Genomic DNA, 21962 nt, shown 5'->3' with positions numbered 1-21962 from the left:
CACAACGTAACTGCCATATTTAAATGAGGAACAAGGAAGACATTGAGGCTTTTTGGAAGTCCCAGCATTTGGGCGGGGGGGGGGGGAGTCTATGTAGGACTTTGAACCCAGGTAGAGAACGAAACCAAAGATTTGTGAAGCCCTTTCCTTCTCTCTTCTAGTCACAGACAGCTATTCTGAGAAAATCCACAGCAGACTTAGATTAGTTTAACAGACATTCCTGGCATTTGAGAGAAGCTTTTCCAAGGAAATGCAAGAGCAATAGCTCAACACCCAGAAACCTCTAAGGAAAATTAAGTAACAGAATTGAAAACCAACAGCAACATTTGCAGGACAGATATTCCTAGAACGAGGATGGGAGGAAAGCTTTCTTCGCAATCACGTGCAGCTGAAGGTAGAACCTTTTCTTCCCACCCCACTCAGCCCTGTGGATAAACAGATGGCTCATACAAGCAGGCCATGTTACAGATTGCCCTGGCTTTTAAAATTCCCAATAAACAAGCTCCATGGGGATGCTTCTGGACCCCCAGCTTCTCCTGGGCTTTACAAACGCCGCTCTCACTAAGCCTGAGTCTGCTCCAAGGTTTTGGGGATCCCCGATAAACTCTGATTTGGTTCACGATACGCTAGGCTGGATTCACATGACCGGTTTAGCCCAGCCAATTCCAACCTTTGCAGTTTCATTCACACGACACACAAAGCTTCTTTTGCTGTTTTTTTCATAGATAGTGTGTTTAGTTTACGGTTCTGCATAATGCATGAAAATGGTGAATTCAGGAACTAAGTCAAGGGGGATGCGTGCAAACCCAGTTTTACTATCGTTCCCCTTGGCAGGAGAGCAACATCTGTTTGTTATAGAAGAAACCAACCTGGTATTTTGGCCTCTTGGGTTTAAACATCTGCATAAAACAGGAGCAACTGCCCCGCAGCATTCTCATTTGTTCTTTTCCAAAGTAAATAAATCAAAAATCAGCTTCTTGAATGGATAGGCAAATCCTAATGAGTTCTCAAAAGAAAATGGGCAAGCTGTATTCTGTTTTGCCTGGGGAAAGGGCTCAGCTGCAAACCCCCCCCCCCCAATTTGATTTCTAAGGTAGCTCTGGCAGGTGGTAGCCACTGCCATTTTTCAGTAGAAAATAGCAGTTAATTTGAAACACAAGCCGCCAACCTTATAAATAAATAAAGGTAAAAGGCTGAAAACCCCTCTGTTGTGCTAAGATGCAGAACAATAATGGAATAAAGCTCACGCTGAAATTAATAAGCCGAATTACTGAACGCTTTCAAAACAGACCTGCTTCGTAGTTGGTAGATTTTTAAAAAATCCCTCCAGTGGAGCTTAGAATTAAATCTGACTTTGTAGCTGAATCCCATTCCTATAAAAGTCAACTTCCATTGTTTCTGGCCCTTATCATGAGACCAAACCACCATCTCCTAAGGCTTAAACCCCTGGAAGAGTTTTTGGTGCCCTTTCAAATCTACAACAACAAAGGATCACAGATCCACCTTTTGGGGATGTGGGCAACTGGGGGGGGGGGAACCACCCTCATCTGAAAACAAAGAAAGGAACAGCTGGGTGAATTTAAGAGCAACAGAAAGTGTCTGGAAGCTGCCAAGCATCTCTTAAGCTCATTGAAAAGCCTTTAGGAGTTGGAAGGAAAAACAAGGCAGTTGAAGGTGAGGCCGCAAATGTCTGCAATTTTCAGAAGAGGAACTCCGAAGGGGCCAGATTACTCCTTCTGCACTGGGAAAGTCAGCAAAGCATTCTGGGAGGGACGCTGGGGGCTGGGGCCACCACTGTCCCCCCATCATTCCCTCCTTTCAAATCTGGCAGCTCCCTCTGCAATCAGCCGGGAATGGTCCGTGAGAATCTCCAGCGCGCGCCAGCCTGTTTTTGCTGTTTTGTCTTTGCAACCTGCAGCTAGGCTAATGCATAGAAAACCGTTTGCAGAAAGGTTAAACCGGGCCAGGTCCTGGAGGCATCACACGTCTCGTTCCCACGGGCAGAGCTGAGGCGAGCACAGGTTGGCTGCTGCAGCTGGGAAAGTAGAGAAACCACTCACTCACACACACACACACACACAAGGAGGAGGCACACCGTGTTTGCAAGCAGCCCTTGGGGAAAATCAGAGAGAGAACTGGCCCAGTTTCCTGGCAGCAAACATCCAACAGTGAATGCAATGCCAGGAGAAGGAAAATGTAAAGCTTAAAAGCCACCAGGTTGTACGTCAAAAATCTTGTGCTCATGCACACGGAAGAATACATGCTTTCTGCCCTAACAAGCTCTTTTTTAAAAACAAAACAAAACCAGACACAGACACAGACAGAGAGAGCTATAGGGGCAGCCATCAAAAAACATTTCCGTTTTTCCAGTTGCCGTCATCAATCGAAAGTCTGTCGGCCCCTTTCCTTGTGGCTGCGTTTGTAGATCTCACCCGAGAACAGATTTTAGGCCTTCTCTTATTAGGTTGTGTCAGCATCGCAAATTGGAGCTCAAATGGGACCAAAGTATACCAGAGGCCAACACATCCTTAGATGCAGGTCCAGGGGATGGGCTGTATCTCTATTTTTCCCCCTCTTAAACCTTTCCTTTCCCTGCCCACTATGTGATTCCCCCACTGATTTTGCTTGCCAGACACCGGCCAGGAAGGTCAAAAATGGCAATCACGTGACCATGGGAAAACCCACTGCAGTGGTCATAAGTGTGAGGACTGGTCATAACTCAGTTGTTTCAGCACCACTGTAAGTCCAAACCATCACTCCATGAATGGTTGTTAAGTGAGGACTACTTGTAATCGCCTCCCCGGGTGGACCTTTGAAAGACAGGAGTAACGAAGGGCAGAGACAGGGGATATTTCGCTGCGGCCTACTTACATTTTAATGTTTTCATGGTATTGCCTTGTGTCCGAAGGCTGGTTGTACAGTGGCTGAAAGAGAAAAGAACATCTGAAGTGTGAAAGCGACCAAAGACCGTTCTTTCGAAATGGGGGCATGCTTGACGGCTTGGAAGCATCCAGTTCTAGAGAACCAGGTGTGATGCCCCTGAAGCTCCAAATTTTGTCAAACACCCAGCTGACACCACTACCTTGTTGGCACCCTTCTGCCTCTCTCATTCATGTTTCTCCTCTCTGGATTCCCTTCCTCTTCCATTCTTGGTCCTACTTGACCAAAACAGGGCTGAGCTAAGAACGTTTCTTTCAAAAGGGAGAGACTGCGCTGAAAAAAAGGATGGCAACACGGTGCCTCTGCAAAAGCAGAACATTATTAATTTGACGTGAGAGGAGAAATGGAAATTGTGCGCCCAGGAATGAGGGCCATCCAGCAGCAGACCAGAAGCTTCCTCCTCCGGAGATCCCAAAATCAACTCTAAGCTGAAAATGGAATGAAGGCGCCAAGCTGGGAGAACCCGTTTTCAATCTTTGATGGAATATAACTGAGATCAGAGTGCAGGAACAAATCTTTTCTCAAGAGAACTGTAGAGTGGGAAGGGACCACAAAGATCATCTCCTCCAGCCTTCTGCAATCTTCAGGAAAACCAATTAAACCATCTTCCAGAGGGGGCTGTCCAGCCTCCAGAGATGGAGGAGCCACAACCTCAATAAGTAGACCTTTCCAGTGTCGGACAGATCATCAGGATGTTCTCCCTCATTTTTAAATGAAATCTAGGAAGCAACAGAGGAGAATATATGTCGCTCAGGGTTGAACCATGGAGTCCCTGGTGCTCTCTGAGCTTGGTTGTTGGCTTGCAGACGCTTCATGACCCGACTAGGCAACATCTGATTTTAGGCCTTCTCTTATTAGGTTGATGATGTTCCCTAGTCAGGTCATGAAACGTCTGCAAGCCAACAACCAAGCTCAGAGAGCAAATCTAGGAAGCTTACACCCGTTATTTCTGGTCCCAGTTTCTGTGGCTATGGAAAATAGTTTCTGTCCATCTTTCCTGGAGCTTTCCCCCATCTTCCCTTTAGGTACCTGAAATTGGCTATCCTGTTTCCTAAACGTCTGCTTTTCTTCAGACTGAATATCCCAAGTTCCTGCCCAGCCAAGTTGGCTTTTCTCCTATGACCGTAAGACGAATTTCCACAGCCTCCTTAACCATTACTAACATTTAGGCCGATTAATCATTCATTACAGTTATGACTCCTTGGGTTCTTTCCAGATGAGTCATGCAGCCAAGGCTTTCAAAGCTGAACATAACTCATGAGTTGGGAAGCTTCACAATGGCTCCAATTTTACAGGGTCAGCATGATCATCCCTCCCTGCCGGCTGTTCATGTGAGGACAAGCAAAAGATGAGGATGTAGCTCTCCATAAGTTCAAGGTGGAAAGGAGAGGGAGCTGTGCAGAAGGAAGCCACAGAGTTGACTTCTACTGGACTACATCACTTAGGCCAACCATTCCATACTAAGTATGGATCCATCCATGGATCCATCCCTGCCTGTAGAAGGCCAGCAAGGTAGAGGAAGGATTTGAATGCTACCTTTTTCTCACGCCACGGTTTTTTTTATTGTAAGGGAGCTTTTTAGGGAAAAAACTGAGGGGAGAGATTTGAATAATAGGAAATGGCATCTCGCTTTGGCCAGAAATTCTCCCTAGAAGAGGAAAGGGCAGGCAATGTCTACCCTACCAGCTCCAACTGTTATGAAAAGTGGGCCACAGCTGCCTAAGCACGTTTCTGCAGACTTGAGGCCCATTCTTGAGGACTCAAAGGCCTTATCCCTTTGTGGATGAGGCCACTAAGATGGAATTAAAATTAAATACCATGAATAGATTGCTGCCCACTGGGTGCAACACCTGGAGGAGACTTGGGGCTGCAAAGAAGATGATCAGAAGCTACAAGCAACCACGGGACTCTGAATGAAGACTTTTGGCATGGAAGATCAAAGAGTCCTCCAAGCATCAAGAGAGGAACAAGCTCTCAGATTCAACCCCAGGCAACCAAAGGATCTCTCAGAAGAGATCTTGAGGATCTGCTTGTGGATCAGAGGTGAAAGCTTTCCCCAACTAGCATGCTGTAGATATGATGACATGTGGACGGTCAGACGCCGGAGCTATAATCCAATATATTTGGTGGGTATGAAGTGATGGTAGATAACTGTGCAGCAGATCAACCAAGCCATGGCAGCCTTCTCTGCCACAGTTGTCTGCCAAGAGAGTTTCCCCTAGTTATTTTTTTTTTTCTTTCTCGCTCCACACTTGGTCACCCTAGCACTTACCCAACCGGAAGTGTCATATGGAAATTAATCACAGCTGCCACTGCAGTGAACTTCTCCATGTGCAGAAACTTCTTGAAAAATAACAAACAAAAGTGATCTAGGCCTTGCTCTCAAAATGGATCTCGCTTTTTTTTTCCCCACGCAAGGGTCAAAAGGTTTTCGAAGAGAGGGGGGCTGGGGAACCCTCAAGGTCGTCTTAAGGACCCTGGACTGTCAACACACTCGTTCAACATCTGCGCTACTATTAGACGGCTCCAACAGTGACCGGCCATGTGCATGGACTGGAGGTTGTTTTTCACTTTGAGGAGAAACTCTGCTCTTCATGCAAGCTTTCTGACCAGGACTAGCAGTCGTTTTAGCAGCTTCAAATCATTTCTGTTTATATTTTATTTTAGACTGCTTAACAGCCCAGGCCTAAAGATGCAGGTGATAAAGTGATTTTTTTTTTTAATCCGTTCAATCGTGTCTGATTCTCGGAGGCTGCCTGGACGAGTCCCTGCAGTTCTCTTGGCAAGGTTTTTCAGAAGTGGTTTGCCCTTGCCTCCTTCCTAGGGCTGAGAGGGAGTGGCTGGCCCAAGGTAACCCAGTTGGCTTCATGCCCAAGGCAGAACTAGAACTCACGGCCTCCTGGTTTCTAGCCCGGTGCCTTCGCCACACCAAATGGGCTCTAGTAAAGTGAACAAGTAAGAGCAGAGCTCCCGTTCCAGAAGCAGAAGATGCCAGGTTTAACTTCGAACATCTCAAATTCAATGGTCCTTGATGCGACTTGCCAACCTAATGGTTAATTAAAGGGGTTTAACCCCCCTCCCCACTTTCACATGGCTGTTTTTAGTCACAGATAAAAATACCTGCCTCATTGCCTAACAGTAGGCCCTGCCCACCCAACCCAACATCTTGCTTTATTTATTTATTTACTAACCAAATTTATATAGCTTTATTTCTATACTTCCAGGACAGGGCCAACTCTGCCATTAGGAAAAGAAATTGCCTGGGAATGGAGGTAATTCTTTTTGAACCCTGATCCATTTTCCTTCTTAAAATAACTGGGCCTGCCAACCACAGTCTCTCCCCCACCTCTTGAACTTACAGGTGCAATGGAGAACACTGTCCGGTTGTCCCTGTGGACAGAAGTCCACAGCTCAACCTGTGTGCTTCTGGATCAGGGTTTCTCCACCAGGGTTCCATGGCACCCTAGGGTTCCCAAAGAGGTCCCTAGGGGTTCCCTGGGAGATCACGATTTATTTCAAAAACATTTCAAATTCCAGCAACTTCGCGTGAAAGAGATAAGTTCCATTCTTTACTTTCAGATGAAGAACATGGTTCATGCATCTAGACAGGCCTACCCATGAAACGAATATACTAATTTTGCAACTTCTGGACCATATTTGAGCCCGAATGTGCAGGGGTTGCCTGGAAAATATTTCAAGGGTTCCTCCAGGGTCAGGAGGTTGAGAAGGGCCGTCCCAGACCGTGCGATTCCTTACACTTGTTGTAGCTCAGAACTTCCAAGAGTCCAATCTGAGGCGGGCAGGCCCAATGCCTTGGCCAACACAACCAGAGGCCTCTCAATGACCCTGGCACCTCGCTCCACCAACCTGTGAGCCTTGCACACACTGAGGACCGAAGGACATCCCTCCTGGGTATGCTGCACCAACAATGCCCTCTAGGCTGCAATGCCCACGGGCACTTCCCGGGCACTCGCCCACACTGCCACTTCACCGCTCTCCCTGCTGCAACCAGGCGTGGAAGATTCAAAACATCACTTACTTTAGGTTATTTATCTGAAAGGGCATCAAGCCAGCCTTGAAAAACAAGGGCCATCTTACCGTTCTGCTCGGCCCCCAGTTTGCAATTCAAGTCAGGAAGGGCAAAAACAGGTGCCCGGCAGGCTGGCAAACCACCTTCCCAAGAAAGGTGTTCTTAGGTGACCTCGGGAACTGTACCGTCAGCTCGGCTTCCTGCCTTGGCCACTGGCCAGCGAGATGTCGAGCCAAAGCTTGCGGGGGGGGGGGGGCTTCCTGGCTGCTCCCCTCTGTCCCAGTTTGCAATTGCTCTCTCACTAAGACCTTCAGAGACCACCAAGGCTAGATAAGGATGGAGGCTTCAAATTCCAGCACAGGCAAGCCCTCTTCACTCCCAAAGGGGGGTGGAGGGGTGGAATAAGGACAAAACACAAACTCCACTTACCAACTCCACTTGGGGCCCCAATCCTTCCAGTATCCTGTGAGCAGCTTCTGCTTTTTTCTGCAAAAGAAGGGAGGCGGGGGCCAGCGAGCACAGGAGGGAATTGGGGTTGTGAGTGGCGGGTTGCGGTTTGGGGGGGGGGGGAGAAAGAAAATGCACAGAAAATGAGGACTTCCCACTGCAGGCGAAGCGGCTTGTCCACTTCCCCTCCCAGCCTCCAGAATCCCGGCTCCAATTTCTCCTTGCGGAGATGACAAATTAAAGCACACTTCCTTCTCCGCCCTTCCCCAGGGCAGGAGAAAAGTTGAGACGGGGAGGGAGGAGGAGAGGATGCGTGCGCACATGCTCTGAAGCCTTCTCCCCCCAATGCACCGCCTCTGGCCGAGACGCCAGCGTGAAAGGCTGCCGAGCCAGAAAGCTTTTCACAAACAGCAAAGATGCTGAACACCACCCCGCGGTGGGCATCTGAGGGCGAGGGGAAAGAGAATGGCTTGGACCTCTTCTCCCCGTGGGTGCAAATGGGGCATGTGCAGAGTTCTTTTTCTCTTTCTGGGCCACAAATAAAAGCTTTTTTTTTTCCTTTCTGCCCAGGATGCCCTCTGATGGCTCAGGAGATGGGAGAAGAGGGTGAGAAAAAGGGTAAAAGGAGGCTTAACCATTCCTTCTTTTTCAGGAAGAGATCCTTTTCTTGCACACGCACAAGAGTGTGCTCTGGGGCCCTTCCCCAAGTCTTCCTCTCCCTCTACCACCCTGCTTTACCTGCCTGGGAGTCCACCCTGTCCCGGGAAAGACCACCTCGTGCTCCTAAGAAAGATCCAGAATGGCAAAACTGCCCCCCCGCCAAGCCCAACTCAGGACAGTGTGACAAAAAGTTAGCAGGACGAATGCAAAGATGTCTTTTGCTGGAAAAAAAGGGAGATTTTGCCAATGGCTCTCATTACAAGCCTGCTGATTAATCTATTATTTCAATTTGCAGAGCCGTCCCGCTCAGCTTCGTGACTCTGGGCAGCTGCTTGGGTTACAAGAACACAGAAAAGCATAAAAAGACTCCTTTTGGGGTGCTAACATCTGCAGGACAGATCTTCTCTGGTGTCCGAGGTGCGTCTCTCCAGCACAGTAGAGAAAGCCAGGTCTTGGCTCCCATTTGCTGGGATCTCCACTTGGTCTCCCTCCTTTCAAAAGAGCAGCCAAGCCAGAGACCCTGCTGTTCCCAAGCATTTAACAAGTCATCGATGTTTATGCTGCTTTTGATTTTTATCTCTGCTTTTTTCCCCTCCTACTTTGCATTTGACTGAAAGTTAGCTTTTGGGACGCGCCCACCGATTCCGAGGTGATGATCTCAGTGTTTCTCAAACTTGGCAACTTTAAGCATGCTGGCTGGGGAATTCTGGGAGGTGAAGTCCACACGTCTTAAAGTTGCCATGCTGGCTGGGGAATGGACAACCTGGAGGGCCCACCGAAGGGGATGCAGCACCCCCTTTCTTGAAAAAAAGGGGCATGCTTTCCAAGGGTGCCTGAAATATCCAGGGGTGAACCAGGCTATTTCAAAATATCCCCAAAATATCCAGCTGGGAACCAGAAGAATGGCTAGTATGCTCTTGAACACGGCATCCTTTCTCCCCCATGTGCAAAAAGGCATTCACACAACAAGGAATGCACCGGAAAAAAAGCTTTGCTCTGCAAGGGTGTTGTAACCACAGCAGCTTATGACTGGAGGCTGCAGGACAGGAATTTGGAGCGGGCAAGAAAGAAAACGGTGCATCCCACAAATTTCCTGCCCGCTGCTTCCAGACACGGGTCAACCTGGAGTGGAAGCAATCCGCGCGGACCTGCTTTTGCCCCCGGGTTCTGGATGCACGAAGCCTCTACAGTGGCTGAACCGCCAGGGAGGAAAACCGCATTACAGTCAGCCAGCAGCACCAGCCTCATCATGTGCAGCCTGGAATTGCAGCGGAAAAGAAACTGCAGAAACCAACGCTCGGCCCCACTCTGAACTTGATGAACCAGCCCTTGATGCAACACTGCCGAGCCCCAAAGGAGAAGCTTTTTCTGGGGGATATTGATGCGCACGGCCAGGGAACCACCCAGTGGCCAGATCTCGCATTACCAGGCTGTGCCTGCCGGCTGCCTTTCTGACACAACACCGGGCGAGAAAGGAAAGCGAAAACCGGAAGCCTCTTGCCAGCATCCCAGAGCCGTGTTCGACCCACCCACGGGGCATCTAGCTTAAAGAGGCACAGCTCTCCAGGGCAGCCCCACCTAGCTGGAAGGGGTGGCAAAGGAGGATTTGCCCCAGCTGTCCTGTGCCAAGCACCCCGTGTCCCCACCGATGGGACATGGGGGTGCCAAACGCTCTACATTCTCTCGGTGCAAAGTAGCAAGTCTTTTCTCCTGAGGGTGTCCAAAAAGCAAGCCGGATTTTTAATGCATCTGGGCAGATGTTCGGTGGCTGGGCAGCCTGAGGCGGATTTGATCCCCAGCGGGATTGTCACCTCCAATCTGCAGGTAATTCATCCTGTTTGGGGGCAGCCTCATTTCCAGAAAAGCTTATGAGGCTTTTTGGGGCTGCTGGGACTGATTTGGGGAACAGCCGTCCCTCCAAAGGCAAGATTGTTCGACGACCAGAATGGCGGGGCTCAAAGCGGCCTCACTCGATCCCTGCTAGGTGCCCCTCCAGAAATCCACCCATTCAACGCTGCTTAGCTTCGACAAAGGGGCCGCTGCCAGGCCCTTCAGCTGCGTCCCGAGATGGCAGCGCCATTTACTTCCGGACACGCAAAAGGACGTATTTCTGTTGCGGTTTGCTTTATCCCCAGATGCCGGGGCCGGAATGTAAACAGGCCACTCCTTTGCAAATGAAGCCAATATTTTGAGCCTCTGCTACTGTAAAGGACATCTGCTTTGCACAACACAAGATTGCACAGTTGGGGGGGGGGAATCCAGCCTCTTTGCCTGGATTCCTGACAGGCCCCACCCAAGATTATTCACCTCTTTGGAGTCCTCTGAAAGAAGTGGAAAATGCGCACCTCAGTCCTCCCGAACGTAACAGTACAAAAGGTCCATTTAAGGTGGGGGGAAAAATAAAGGGCATTTGGAAGTGAAATGACTCAATCAGCAAACAGTTTAGCAAGAATTAGGCTCCTTATTCTTATTATTACAGGTAGTCCTTGCTTAACAACCACAGTCGGGACAGGAATTTCAGTTGCTAAGCGAAGTGGTCATTAAGCAAATCCGACCTGATTTTAGACCCTTTTTGCAGTGATCGTTAAGTGAATCACTGTGGGCGTTAAATAAGCCACGTGGTTGTTAAGTGAATCACGTGTTTCCCCACTGATTTTGCTTGCCAGAAGCTGGCCGGGAAGGTCAAAAACCGCAATCATGTGACCCTGGGACTCTGCAACAGCCATAAATGCGGATTGGTTGCCAAGCACCCAAATTGTGATCACATGACCATGGGGACACTGCAATGGTCATAAGTGTGAGGACCGGTTGTAAGTCAGTTTTTCCAGCACCGCTGTAAGTCCAAACCATCACTAAACGAACGGTTGTCAAGCGAGGACTACCTGTAGTTCTGTCCCATGTCTGCTGAAACATCTTTTAGCAGCTCAAGGCTCTACACAAACCGCTCTGTTAACCCAAAGCCTGTATTTTTTAATCACCTTGAGTATGAGTACCCTCTGGGCAGAAACGCAGGCAAAGAATCCTTTGCGCAAGGAAAAAGGAGAGTTGTGGGATCCACTCTGCGGATCCGGTTTCTGAAAAGATGAGGCTGCTGCAGATCAGCTAGATCAGCAAACACCTATCTGAGGAGGAAATGGGTTTCCTCCAAAAAAACCATTGCCACAATTCTTGTGCAGAGAGACAAGAAAATAGCTTTCGTTTCCTCTCGGGCCGCGGTTTTCAAGCTGCCGTATTAAAAGTTCCTCCTCGGGTTTTCGAGAGCGGTATCTCCATTTCAGCAATAAAACGAAGAAGGGCCCCAAAACCAAAAACCAAACCTTCCTTGCCTCTTCTTCCTCCTCCTCCTCTCCTTCCGTCCTGTGTTGACTAACACAAACAATTAGAACCATATTTAAAATGTCTGCTTGATCCAAGCCACCAATGTCTCCTGCTTTCAGAAACGCTGCTTCAGAACGCTCACATTTCCTCTGAAAAGACCAGTTCTCCTGTCTTGAATTTTCACCTTGAACTGGGATTTCAAAAGCTCCGTCCTTTCTGCTTTCTTCACATTTAACGTTATATTACTTTCAGGCCAATCGCTTCCCGCTTTGCCTCTGCAGGTGGCCCATCAAGATTTTTAAAACCACTGAGAAAAATGCATCCTGTTGAAGAAGAGGCATTCCTTATACTGCTGGCTCACCGAGAATGCCTCTTCTTCACACAGAAGGAGCAGGGGATCGAAAACGCTCTCAGGCGTGCATGGCGGACTTGTAAAAAAGCCAGAAAATTCTGGGTACAAATACAGTGATGCAAAGAATTTCAAAGATTAATATACAGCTGAAAGCAGTTTTTTTTCCTTGTTGGGACTTATGGATAGTCAACTGGAAAAGACTTGTGGGAGACGGTTTTTGTACATGGCAACTGCAGCGAGATTATTACATGCACAAAAATTGGACGATTCCGAAATACCCACACTGGAGAAATGGCTGGTGAAGATGACAGAATTTGCAGAAATGGCAAAATTGACTTGTTTGATTAGGGATTAGTGACTGGAAACCCTTCATGGACTTTTGGCTCAAAACGGGAAAAAAGGAACTGGTGGTTTACGGATTTGATGATTACGAAGGGAACAGTACAGGTAGTCCTCGACTTACGACCATTCATTTAATGACGGGCTGAAGTTAGCCTTGGAATGGGTGCTTTATGGCCTGTAAAGCACTCATGTGCTTTGCAAAATGTTAAGTTGAGGACTACCTGTATGGGAAGAAGGGAATTATGACATAACTTAAAGAGGGAGGATAGACGATGAATTTATTTGTAACCGCTGTAAAAAAGGTCGGCAGCCGATCCTTCATATATTTTCTTTTTTATTCTTTCCTCCATTTTATTGTAAGCCGCCCAGAATCCCCCCGTAGGGGAGAGATGGGCAGTGAATAAATTTATAAAATAAATAAATAAATAAAATTTATTTATTTTTTACTTATCCACTTCTTTTCTTTTCCATTCATTCGTTCATTCATATTGTATGTTTGCTTTTTTTACTGTATAAAATCTCTTAACAAAAATGATTTTTTTAAAAATGGTCCCAGGCCAACTTTGCCCTGCGGTCTGTCTAGTTTGAGGACGTTTCCAAAAAATAATCAGCCAGGATTGAGTGCTAGTTATCCTTGGCACCCTCTGGGCAGGCTGTGGCAGACCTGGGACTTTTTAGACATAAATCTTCTCCTGCCTCCTCCAAGCTACAACCCATCCAGTTCATTACTCCCCTGACTCCAAGCTTGGTACACTGCCTCCAGAGCTGGAGGTTCTACTGACCTATCTCGGATCTTTGTCGATGAACTGATGAACTCCCGGTGCCCGTGGAAAAAAAAAGGCGCATGAGCATCTGCACGATTCAGTAAGATTTATCGACCGGCCAATACAAACTGTGCTCGGCTGAAATTAATTTCCTTTTTTTAAAATGAGGCAGGGGGACCGCTCAGCTTTCCATTTCTCAGTCTGCAGCTGTGTATTTATAGACAGTCAGCAATGTCCTTTTGGAGGTACAAGCCCAGAGACAGAAAACAAATTAAAATTCAGCCTTATTGATTGCTATAGATGCAGTCCCAAGAGCCCAACAGGCACGACGGCCTCTTTTCTCTGCCTGAGCTGCATCACGCTGAGTTTCATTTTTTTTTTTCAAAAAGGGAATAAAGCAGGCAACTGAGCAGGAAATGAGCAGTTCTCTGTAACCCCCCTGCCCTGTTCTCCCCCATCCCAGTTCCCTTCATCTGAAAACCAAGGGGAAGAGAGGGGATGACGCTGCGCATCCCCAAACCGGGAACCTGCCCTTTAATTGCCTGTTTCATCCAAGCTTTTAGCAGAAGCGCAGAAGGGTGGGGGGGAGACGATGGGGGGGAGACGATGCTGCAGTGGCTGTCCTCGTATGAACTCGGCAGCCAGCGAGTGAGCAAGCATGCGCGAGCACCAAAGAGGAAAAACTGGGAGGGAGAGTGCAAGGGGGGGGGAACGATGAGGTCAACGCTCAGAAAGGAAGCTGAGAGGCGTTTGCTCACAGGCAAGGCAAGCCGCATCGGAGGAGCAACTGCAGGGCTCGGGGACAGAGGAAAAACAGGCCGCTGGCCAGGAGGCGAGATGCACTTTGCAACGCCCTGCCGAACTCACGAAGGCCAGCGCCACCATTCAGCAAGGCTCGATCAGTGGCGCTTCCAGGGGATGAGGGTCTGAGGACCCCACAGAGGTCTGCTGGTCAGAACAGCCAATCCCACACTGGATGGGGTGCGAGGGCCATACTCACACCACCACGGCTGACCCACAGAACTGTCCCCCCCTGGGGAAGGGACCTAGATCCATGCACCATCAGCACACGATCTACCGCAACCCAGTCAACAGGGGAATGGCTGTCTCTTAAGTCCCCCTGCTGTCCCCGGGTGGAGGGGGGCTCTCGTGTCCCCTCCATCAGGGGAACCAAGCCACCTTGGTGAAGAATCCATAATACCCCAAATAGAGTCAGCATGGGGGAAAGGGTATTTTCCTCTCCATCCCCCTCTCCATCCCTCTCCTAGCCCTTCATCACCCCACTGTTTGGGGGGTGAAAACCCCAACAGTGAGAAGGAAGGAGAGCCTGGAAGTTTGTGGCTCTCTCAAATGAGGGACCTTTGGTCCCTACAAAATTGTTTGAACAACACCAAAGGAAGGGAAGTTGTTTTAGCCCCCCCTCCATCACCACAGCTCTTTGGGGTTAAAATTGTCCCTCTCCGGATCATTGCCGTATTCGCACCCCAGCTCCCCTCTGATCGGCCACTCCGGCGTGTCGTGCGCACGGAGCCATCATTTTGACGGAACTGATTTAGCGAAACTGAACTCCAAACCACGATACCGCCGATCGAAAAGCAGAAGCTGGCTTATTAATAGCTCGGCACCCGCTGTGCCCTTGAGCTTTAACCAGGGAACGGGGCCCCGGTTTCAAAACTGTAAACCCGGTTGAAAAGAGGATTCGCAAGGGTAGCTCACCCGATTCTCATCGTAGATGATTTGGACCAGGCTGCGGTGCTTCGATTCCAGCGGCGGGGGGGAGATGGACTTCTCGGGCTCCAGAGGCTTGGCGGCTTCTTCCTCCAGCTGTTGCTGTAGAAGAAGAACAGAAATGGAAAGTACGAAGGGCGCTCTTTGGAAGACCCGCTGATAGAGACAACTCCCTGGAATGCCCTAGTTAACTATGAGTTGCCATACACGCGTATCACAGCATGTAACCAAGGTCTAATGCAACCACTGACTGCAAAGGGTTGAAACAGTGTTCTTCAACCCGGCGACTTTAAGACGGGTGGAGTTCAACTCCCAGAATTCCCCAGACAGCATACATTCATGTTTGTCAACTTTGGCGACTTTAAGCCAGACAACTCAATTCCTGGTGATTTTACGGATATGTCAATATCATTATCTTGGCAACAGCTCGGAACTGATTTGCCTTCCTCCTGGATATTTTTCAATTTCTCGTTCCAGCCTACAGCCCTGGATTTCTTAGTGGTCTCCCATCCAAGGAGTCATCAGACCTGGCTGTGCTTAGCTGTTTTCCAGTTAGCTAAGGTCGGCTAAGTGCCGCCCCTTATTTGGACCCTTAGAAAAATCTCTCGTCTTCCTAAAAAATGGAAATTTAAAGAGTTCTGCCGGTCTGATTGAACTGACGAGCCCTGCTGGTTGTCGCAGAAATGTGGAGAAAACAGAAGTAGTGAGGTCAGATGACAGTGGATTTTATTATAGTGGTCCACCAGAAGGAGGGAGGGAGGGAGGGAGGGAGGGGAGAGAAAGGGAAGGGAGGGAGGAAAATAAACAAAGTGTAGCATTTGAATCCAGCCAAATTTGGCTTATTCATCTAACCATGACTAAATAAACCACCGCCCAGAATTACCCACACCAGGCTCAGAATCCAGATGCCCGTGACCTCTGATCTATGCCAAGCACAGCTTTCTAGGCAAGAAAGGGGGTGCCCCAAAGCAAAGGTCCTGGATGGCAGGGACGGGGATGGCAGCATCCCCAAACCAGGGATGTTTTGCAATAACCGAGCTGCAAAAGGTTTGGGCCGCATCCCTCCATGCTGCCAGAGACTTTCACTTCCCCCTTCTCCTTTCCTTTCCCATTTTTGGAAGTCCGGAGGATGCTTGCTTCGCCCAGCCAGGCTAAAGAGTAATTCATTATCTTCTGGAGCCCTTCCAGAGGGAGAGGGAGAGAGAGAAGGAAATGCATTGAACGCAGGATGCCCGGGGGAGTTCCACAAGGCCTGGGATGTGCTTCATATCCATTACTGGCATTTTCCCCCCCTCTCTTTTTCTCTCCAACCACCCGTGATCGTTTAGTGCTTTCGGATGCCAACTCCCCTATTCTTCAAACATTTCCCCCCCGGTGGCTAATGAAGACAATCTTGTCTTCAAGGGGTGGGCAGAGAGAAAGAGAAGGCCAAAAAACCAACGTTCTACCCTAAATCTTGGACCGCATTCAGATCCACGCTGAGCCACCAGGAAGCTGGGCAAGGCGCATACTTTCTCTTTGCCTGTCCTACTTAGCAGGGCTGGTCTGAATCAGTGGGGAGAAAGGAGGTGCACAAAATCTGGAGCAGCGCCGGGCAAGCTTCTCACTGTTTTCTTGGCAATCGAGGTGGCAGCTAGGCCAGTTTAAGGGGCTGGGGATTTTCATTCATTTTTTTTTAAAGCATACCTCATTTTGCCCCATTTCCATTGGCTAAACGGTGAGAAATCACCCTGCCGACATTCAGCACAATGGGGCAAGGGAAGGTTTTGCTGATGTCCCTGCCTGACCCCCGTGAGTCTCCAAAACCCCCTTTGTCTCCCTGCCACTGCCTGAGAAATCCTCCCTGGCAGCCACAGCAGTTCAGTTCCTATTATGGTTGCCACCAAAGGCTGGCTGCCGACACCCTCCATCATGCTACGCTTGTCCCCATGTTCTACCTGGCACAACGAAGTTGTCTAATGCAGCCGGAACCCGGTAAAAATGGATTCACATCTCCGACGGACTCCTTTTTAGACCTCCTCGAGTAGAAATCTGGAGGAAAAGACCTCCGCCGATTTCTGTACCGTCCGTTTTGGGAGCGGCCTTACCTGCTTTTTCCTCAGCTTGGAAATCTGCTGTTCCACCATGGTGATTTCTCGGTCAACACGGTCCATGTTCTGGATCAGCTCCTCCTTCGAGAGCCGGGATGGCAGAAGATCCAGTTCGGAGTCAGGGTGGGCAGAGGTGATGGGAGAAACGGGCTCCAGTTTACCGGTTAGGCCTCGATCCTGCAAAGGGGATGGAAGTTCATGAGAAGAAAGCTCCTTCTACCTGTCTAGGGAGCCTCTAGGAAAATGCACGGGATGCACTTCTTGAACACCCCAAGCTTCCGTTGTCTGAATGCAGCCAAGGCATCTCATTTGGGCCCACTGAATTGGCAACTATCCTTAACCCCTCACGCAGATCCTCCTCTCTTTCCCCAGATGGCTCCATCTGTAACCTTAAACCAGGGAGAAACTGCCTGGCTGGCCCTCAAAACAGCTGCTTCACACCAGGAGACCTCATCCAAGCCAGCTATCTCAATTTCCAACTAGCGGGAAGGGAGACAAGACCTTCATTGTTCCACAATACCAACTGTCACTCCCTCTGGGTCCTCCAGAAGGTTCCCCACCTTTATCCTCGCCCCACAACCCAACTTCCTGTCTTTAGACAGCTGGCTGGGGGGTGGGGGGGGTTGCCTTCTTTGAAGCCACCAGGAGCCAAGTCCCTCCATCATCCTGGCAGGCTCATGACTTTCTTTGGACAGAATGTCTTGGCTACCCTATTCAGCCCCAACTGCAAAAGACTGAGCTATCTCAGCTTCTTCCCAGGCTGAAGCATAACCAGCTTTATCATACCCAAAGCCTGGAGCCCCCACGGTGCACCTTCTGCCTTCCAGCTCAAACAGAGCCCCCCTTCTGTGGCTCCAAAAACAAGGCCCCTTCATCTCCCAGCAGGGAAAGGTTAAAGGTGGCCAGAATGCAGCATTGCAGGATCAGGTATGCCTACTAGGCCTGCATATCTAAGCAGCTTCAAGTACCCCAAGTGGATGATTCCAGCTGAGATGCACCACAAACGCCCCAAAGCACAACACACAATCAAGATGAGAGCAGGCCTGCTATTTTTATGCCTGGAAAATGAGGTGGATAAATCCCTCATCTCCTGAATTTCAACTCCTCTGGCTGCTATGTCTTCCCTGAGCTTTTGCACAACCCAGGAAGAGGGGAGAGAGGCCAAAATTTAGGATAAACGAAGAAACAGAAATGAAGGCCTCAGAGCCATAACAGAGCTGAAACTCCCTTTACTGCTGTCTTTCAGGGTTAGCAAACACTAAGGCTAACCTAAGCCCCATCCATCTCGGGTACATTTCAATTCCCAGAATTCTTAGCAAAGATTACACAGGCTGGGGAATTCTGGGAGCTGAAGTCTTAGGAAGGCAAATGAGGTCAGGAAGGCCACCTTACTATTTGCCAACAGCTAAGAGAAGAAAGAGAGACCCATTCAGGTTCAGGCAACCCCATGGCTGAGCATCTGGTCTGCTTGCAGGAAGACCTGGGTTCAAAACTTGAGATCTCCAGGCAGGACTTGAAAAGATGCAGCCACCTGTTTAGATGATCTCTGGTCCATGCAACAGGTTTCGCAAATTGCAAGACGCCACAGCAGTTTCATCAACTGTTGGCATATTATCAAGCCTTGCGAGGGTAAGGAAACATCCCGTGTCCACCAGAGATTTATCCCAACCAAGCCAATATTCCCCCTCATTCCTCATCAAATTCTATTTCCCCAAGGGAAAAAAAACCAACAACTGCGGGTGCACGTGAGAAAAATCAAACAGTCTCTGTTTGTGCAATACGTCAACTGCTGTGGCTCGGCTCGGCTCTCGTCGCCGGCCCCGAGAGCTGGAAAAAAATCAGCCAAGGAAAATAAACTTTGCTGGAATCCTGTTTATGGGAAGAAAGAAAAGGTTGTTTTTTGTTTCGGGGGTGGGGGGGAGAGAATGGAGGACACAGACATCCCAGTGTGATCAGAGGAAGGAAATGAGATTTCTATAGCCCCCCCCACCCCCGAAGCTGAAGAAGGGACAAAACGAATGTCCACTTGAGACGGGCACTTGAGAAAGGCCAGTCTTTGGAAACGCTCAGATTTCAGAAGGGGGTTGGAAGAGAAGGGGGAGGAAACAACTCTTTGTTGCAGGGAGTCTTTCAAATGCTGCCTCCTGGGTGACCTTTTGGGGAGGGGAGGCAAAGAAGGGAGGGGAGAGAAAGAGATTTATCCAGCTATTAATCCACAGCAGAGGATAATCTTGGAGGAACAGGCTGGGGGGATGGCGGTTCCTGGGAGAAGCAATCGCTTTTATTCCCTAATTTTGGCAAACAGGACCCCCTCCCCCTCCAAATTCCATAACTGCGGACATCAAGGTCCCAAACGTAGGAAGGATTTGGCTCAAGGAGAGCACCTTCTCTCAACGGGCAGGAGAACAGCTCGGGATGCTTTGCAACGACCACTCTGACCATTTTGTGTGGGTCCCCAAGGCTGAGACCTGCTTGAACCATGTTTTGCTGGGCTCACACATCACGCTAAGCCAGCGGTTCTCAAGCCTTTTGGCCTCGGGACCTCTTTGCATTCTTAAAAACGATGGAGCTTGGGTTGATGTGGGCTATATCAATCGATATTTACTGTCTGAGGTATTAAAACTGAGGAATTTGAAAGTATTTATTTATTCGACTTGACGGATCCCCAAAAGGGTCTTGGGGACCCCGAGGGGCTCCCAGACCACCCTTTGAGAACAGCTGCTCTAAGCTATGATTTATTCCTGGGGAAAAACACGATTACTTGGGTTCACACTCAAGACACAGCTTGCCTCGAGGGAAGTTCCATTCGTGCTAATGAAGAAACATCCGTGCATTTTTCTCGACCACAATAGAGAAGTGGGTTGCTACTTTATTCTTTGGGGATATTGCAAGCCTGGGATCGTCCAGTGGCCTCCCATCCAAGGGCACCTAACACCTGACCTTGGTTAGCTTTTTGAGGTCAGCCAGGGTTAGTTAAACGCCACAAAGACAAATCAGGAATGAAAGTAGGATTCACATATACAGGAACAACCTATGGCAGTGTTTCTCCACCTCAGCAAGATTAAGATGGGTGAACTTCAACTCCTGGCATGCTGGCTGGGGAATTCTGGGAGTTGAAGTCCACCCCGTGCTGGCTGGGGAATTCTGGGAGTTGAAGTCCACCCCGTGCTGGCTGGGGAATTCTGGGAGTTGAAGTCCACCCCGTGCTGGCTGGGGAATTCTGGGAGTTGAAGTCCACCCCGTGCTGGCTGGGGAATTCTGGGAGTTGAAGTCCACCCCGTGCTGGCTGGGGAATTCTGGGAGTTGAAATCCACCCCGTGCTGGCTGGGGAATTCTGGGAGTTGAAATCCACCCCGTGCTGGCTGGGGAATTCTAGGAGTTGAAATCCACCCATCTTAAACTTACTGAGGTGGAGAAACACTGCCCTATAGCTAAAACAAGATTCCCAAACCAACAATAAATGCCTCTAAAATCATGGTTTATTGCCCTAAAATAAGGGTATGGTTTATTTCCTGGAAATAAACCATACATTATACCATACACATACCATACATCATACATTATTCAAACCCAAAACCAAGGAAATCACCTTAAGGCTTAGCATGATGCGATCTCAGTCAGCATTCCACGCCATGTGTAGATCCTACCTTTTCGCCCCAAATCCCCGCAAGGTTAGCTCACAAAACACGAGAGCTGAGGCTACCAGAGAGCCAGTCAAGCTATCAGTGCTGTTTTCTTCTCTGCATTTTGGAGATTTAGGCACTGCGGCTCTCTCCCTCTTGACGCCCGGAGGCATAAAGCGTGCTTCGTTTTTCAGCCGACATCTCAGCAGACCAGCTCACCGAGGAGTCTTCATCAAGAACAAGGAAGCTGAGGATGTGGCAACGTTTTTTTTTTTTCTTTTCCAATTACAGAGGTGGAAACCCCTGAAGGAAACGGTTTCTCTTTCGCCCGAAGCGGACGGGGTGAGGTGTCACCTTGTAAAATTGATGGAACAGAACGGAAGGGCCTAATTATGCAGATGACCAGTCGGCCTCGCTTGGCAGAGAGAGGCAGCCGTAGCGGGGAAGACTGGGACGGAGGAAGCATCTTTCGAGGGTGCTTTAAACCCCAGCCACGGTGAGCCATCAGAAGCTCCGAGCATGGGATGTGCGCAGCTGTTTTTAAACCCCCTGCAGAAATGTCAGGGGAAGAGGGAGAAGGGATTTTCCAAAATGCTAGTCGGGAAATTTGCACCCTGCAAGTCACAGCGGGTGGCGGATGGGCAAGTTAAGAAGGGCAAGAATTGAGCTAAAGGCAGGGCTGAATTTGTGCATCGAAGGGGCCACCTTTGGCTGCCTTCACGCCCTTTTCCGAGCCTGCGATGCGCATTTGCGAGCAGCTGGATCTCTCCAGACTCAGCCGATCTGCACTCAAGAATCCCACCCAGTTAAATTGTGCTTAAATATAATGGGCTGCAAATGAAAGGAAATGGAAATCAGTTTTCATTGACGCCCTACGCACTATTTTCTAGCCCTGGCCAGATGTAGATGAACTTGTGCACCCTGATCCTAAAGGATCAGTGTAAGCTCTGGGGCTGGAAGAATTGAGGACAAAGGTTGGGTTATTCCTCGTTTTAAAGATAGCTAACTGAAGGAGACACCGTGGCATAATTCCCAAAGAAGAGCAAGAAATAAAAGATGGAGCGCAATGGCCACCAAGCCAGTGTCACTAGGGATTAAGGTGATGGATTGGGGAAAACAGGATTCAAGTCCCCACTTGGCCAAGGAGATCACATTAGTTGACTTTGGATCTGTTGCTCCCTCGCACCCTGCCTACCTCACAGGGTGGTCATTGTGAGAGAAGAAGCGAATGCAGAGAAAACGGTGCACAAGGGACCCTCCCTTGCTTCCCAGGCTGTAAAGGAGATAGTGGGAGATTGGTACTTTAGTCTTGCAAGGTTCTATCAATGTAGCTTTGCAATAAAATAGAATCAGCTCGTCTGGCTACATTTCCTGTCTGATCTACCTGGTAAGGCTGACATCCACTGAGAATTACCTTCCTGCCAAGTCAATACCCCTTCTCTGTCCGGCTTACCCTGGAGAGACTCTCTGCGCCTCCCTGGCTGAGCAGAGTTGGGGGCCTCAGCAGCGGCTCCTGTGACAGGTCCATCCGAGGCCGTTTGGTCTCAATGAATTCAATTTCCGACTGTTTACCCAGGTCAGAGAGATAGGGATGGGACTCGGACCGGGCGTGTGTCTCCTGGGACCTGCAAAGGGGAGAAAAGAAACTGGGTCAAGGAGATCTGAGCA

At 49.2% G+C, this 21962-nt stretch overlaps 1 protein-coding gene across 1 annotated transcript in view; it reads right to left on the bottom strand.

Moving 5' to 3' along the window:
• Positions 1 to 21962, bottom strand: part of NCOR2 (nuclear receptor corepressor 2) — a 157949-nt gene that overhangs the window by 89993 nt on the left and 45994 nt on the right. Inside the window, exons 4-8 of the mRNA XM_063315670.1 lie at positions 21748 to 21919; positions 16669 to 16848; positions 14570 to 14683; positions 7400 to 7456; positions 2872 to 2924 (exon numbers count right to left, since the gene is read on the bottom strand). Coding sequence (XP_063171740.1) covers positions 2872 to 2924; positions 7400 to 7456; positions 14570 to 14683; positions 16669 to 16848; positions 21748 to 21919 — 576 coding nt within the window. The remainder of the gene's footprint in view (positions 1 to 2871; positions 2925 to 7399; positions 7457 to 14569; positions 14684 to 16668; positions 16849 to 21747; positions 21920 to 21962) is intronic.

This window comes from Candoia aspera, chromosome 15, assembly GCF_035149785.1.
Source record: "Candoia aspera isolate rCanAsp1 chromosome 15, rCanAsp1.hap2, whole genome shotgun sequence".
NCBI lineage: Eukaryota > Metazoa > Chordata > Lepidosauria > Squamata > Boidae > Candoia > Candoia aspera.
Note: the sequence above shows the minus strand (reverse complement) of the source record. Positions and strands in the feature narration are given on the sequence as shown.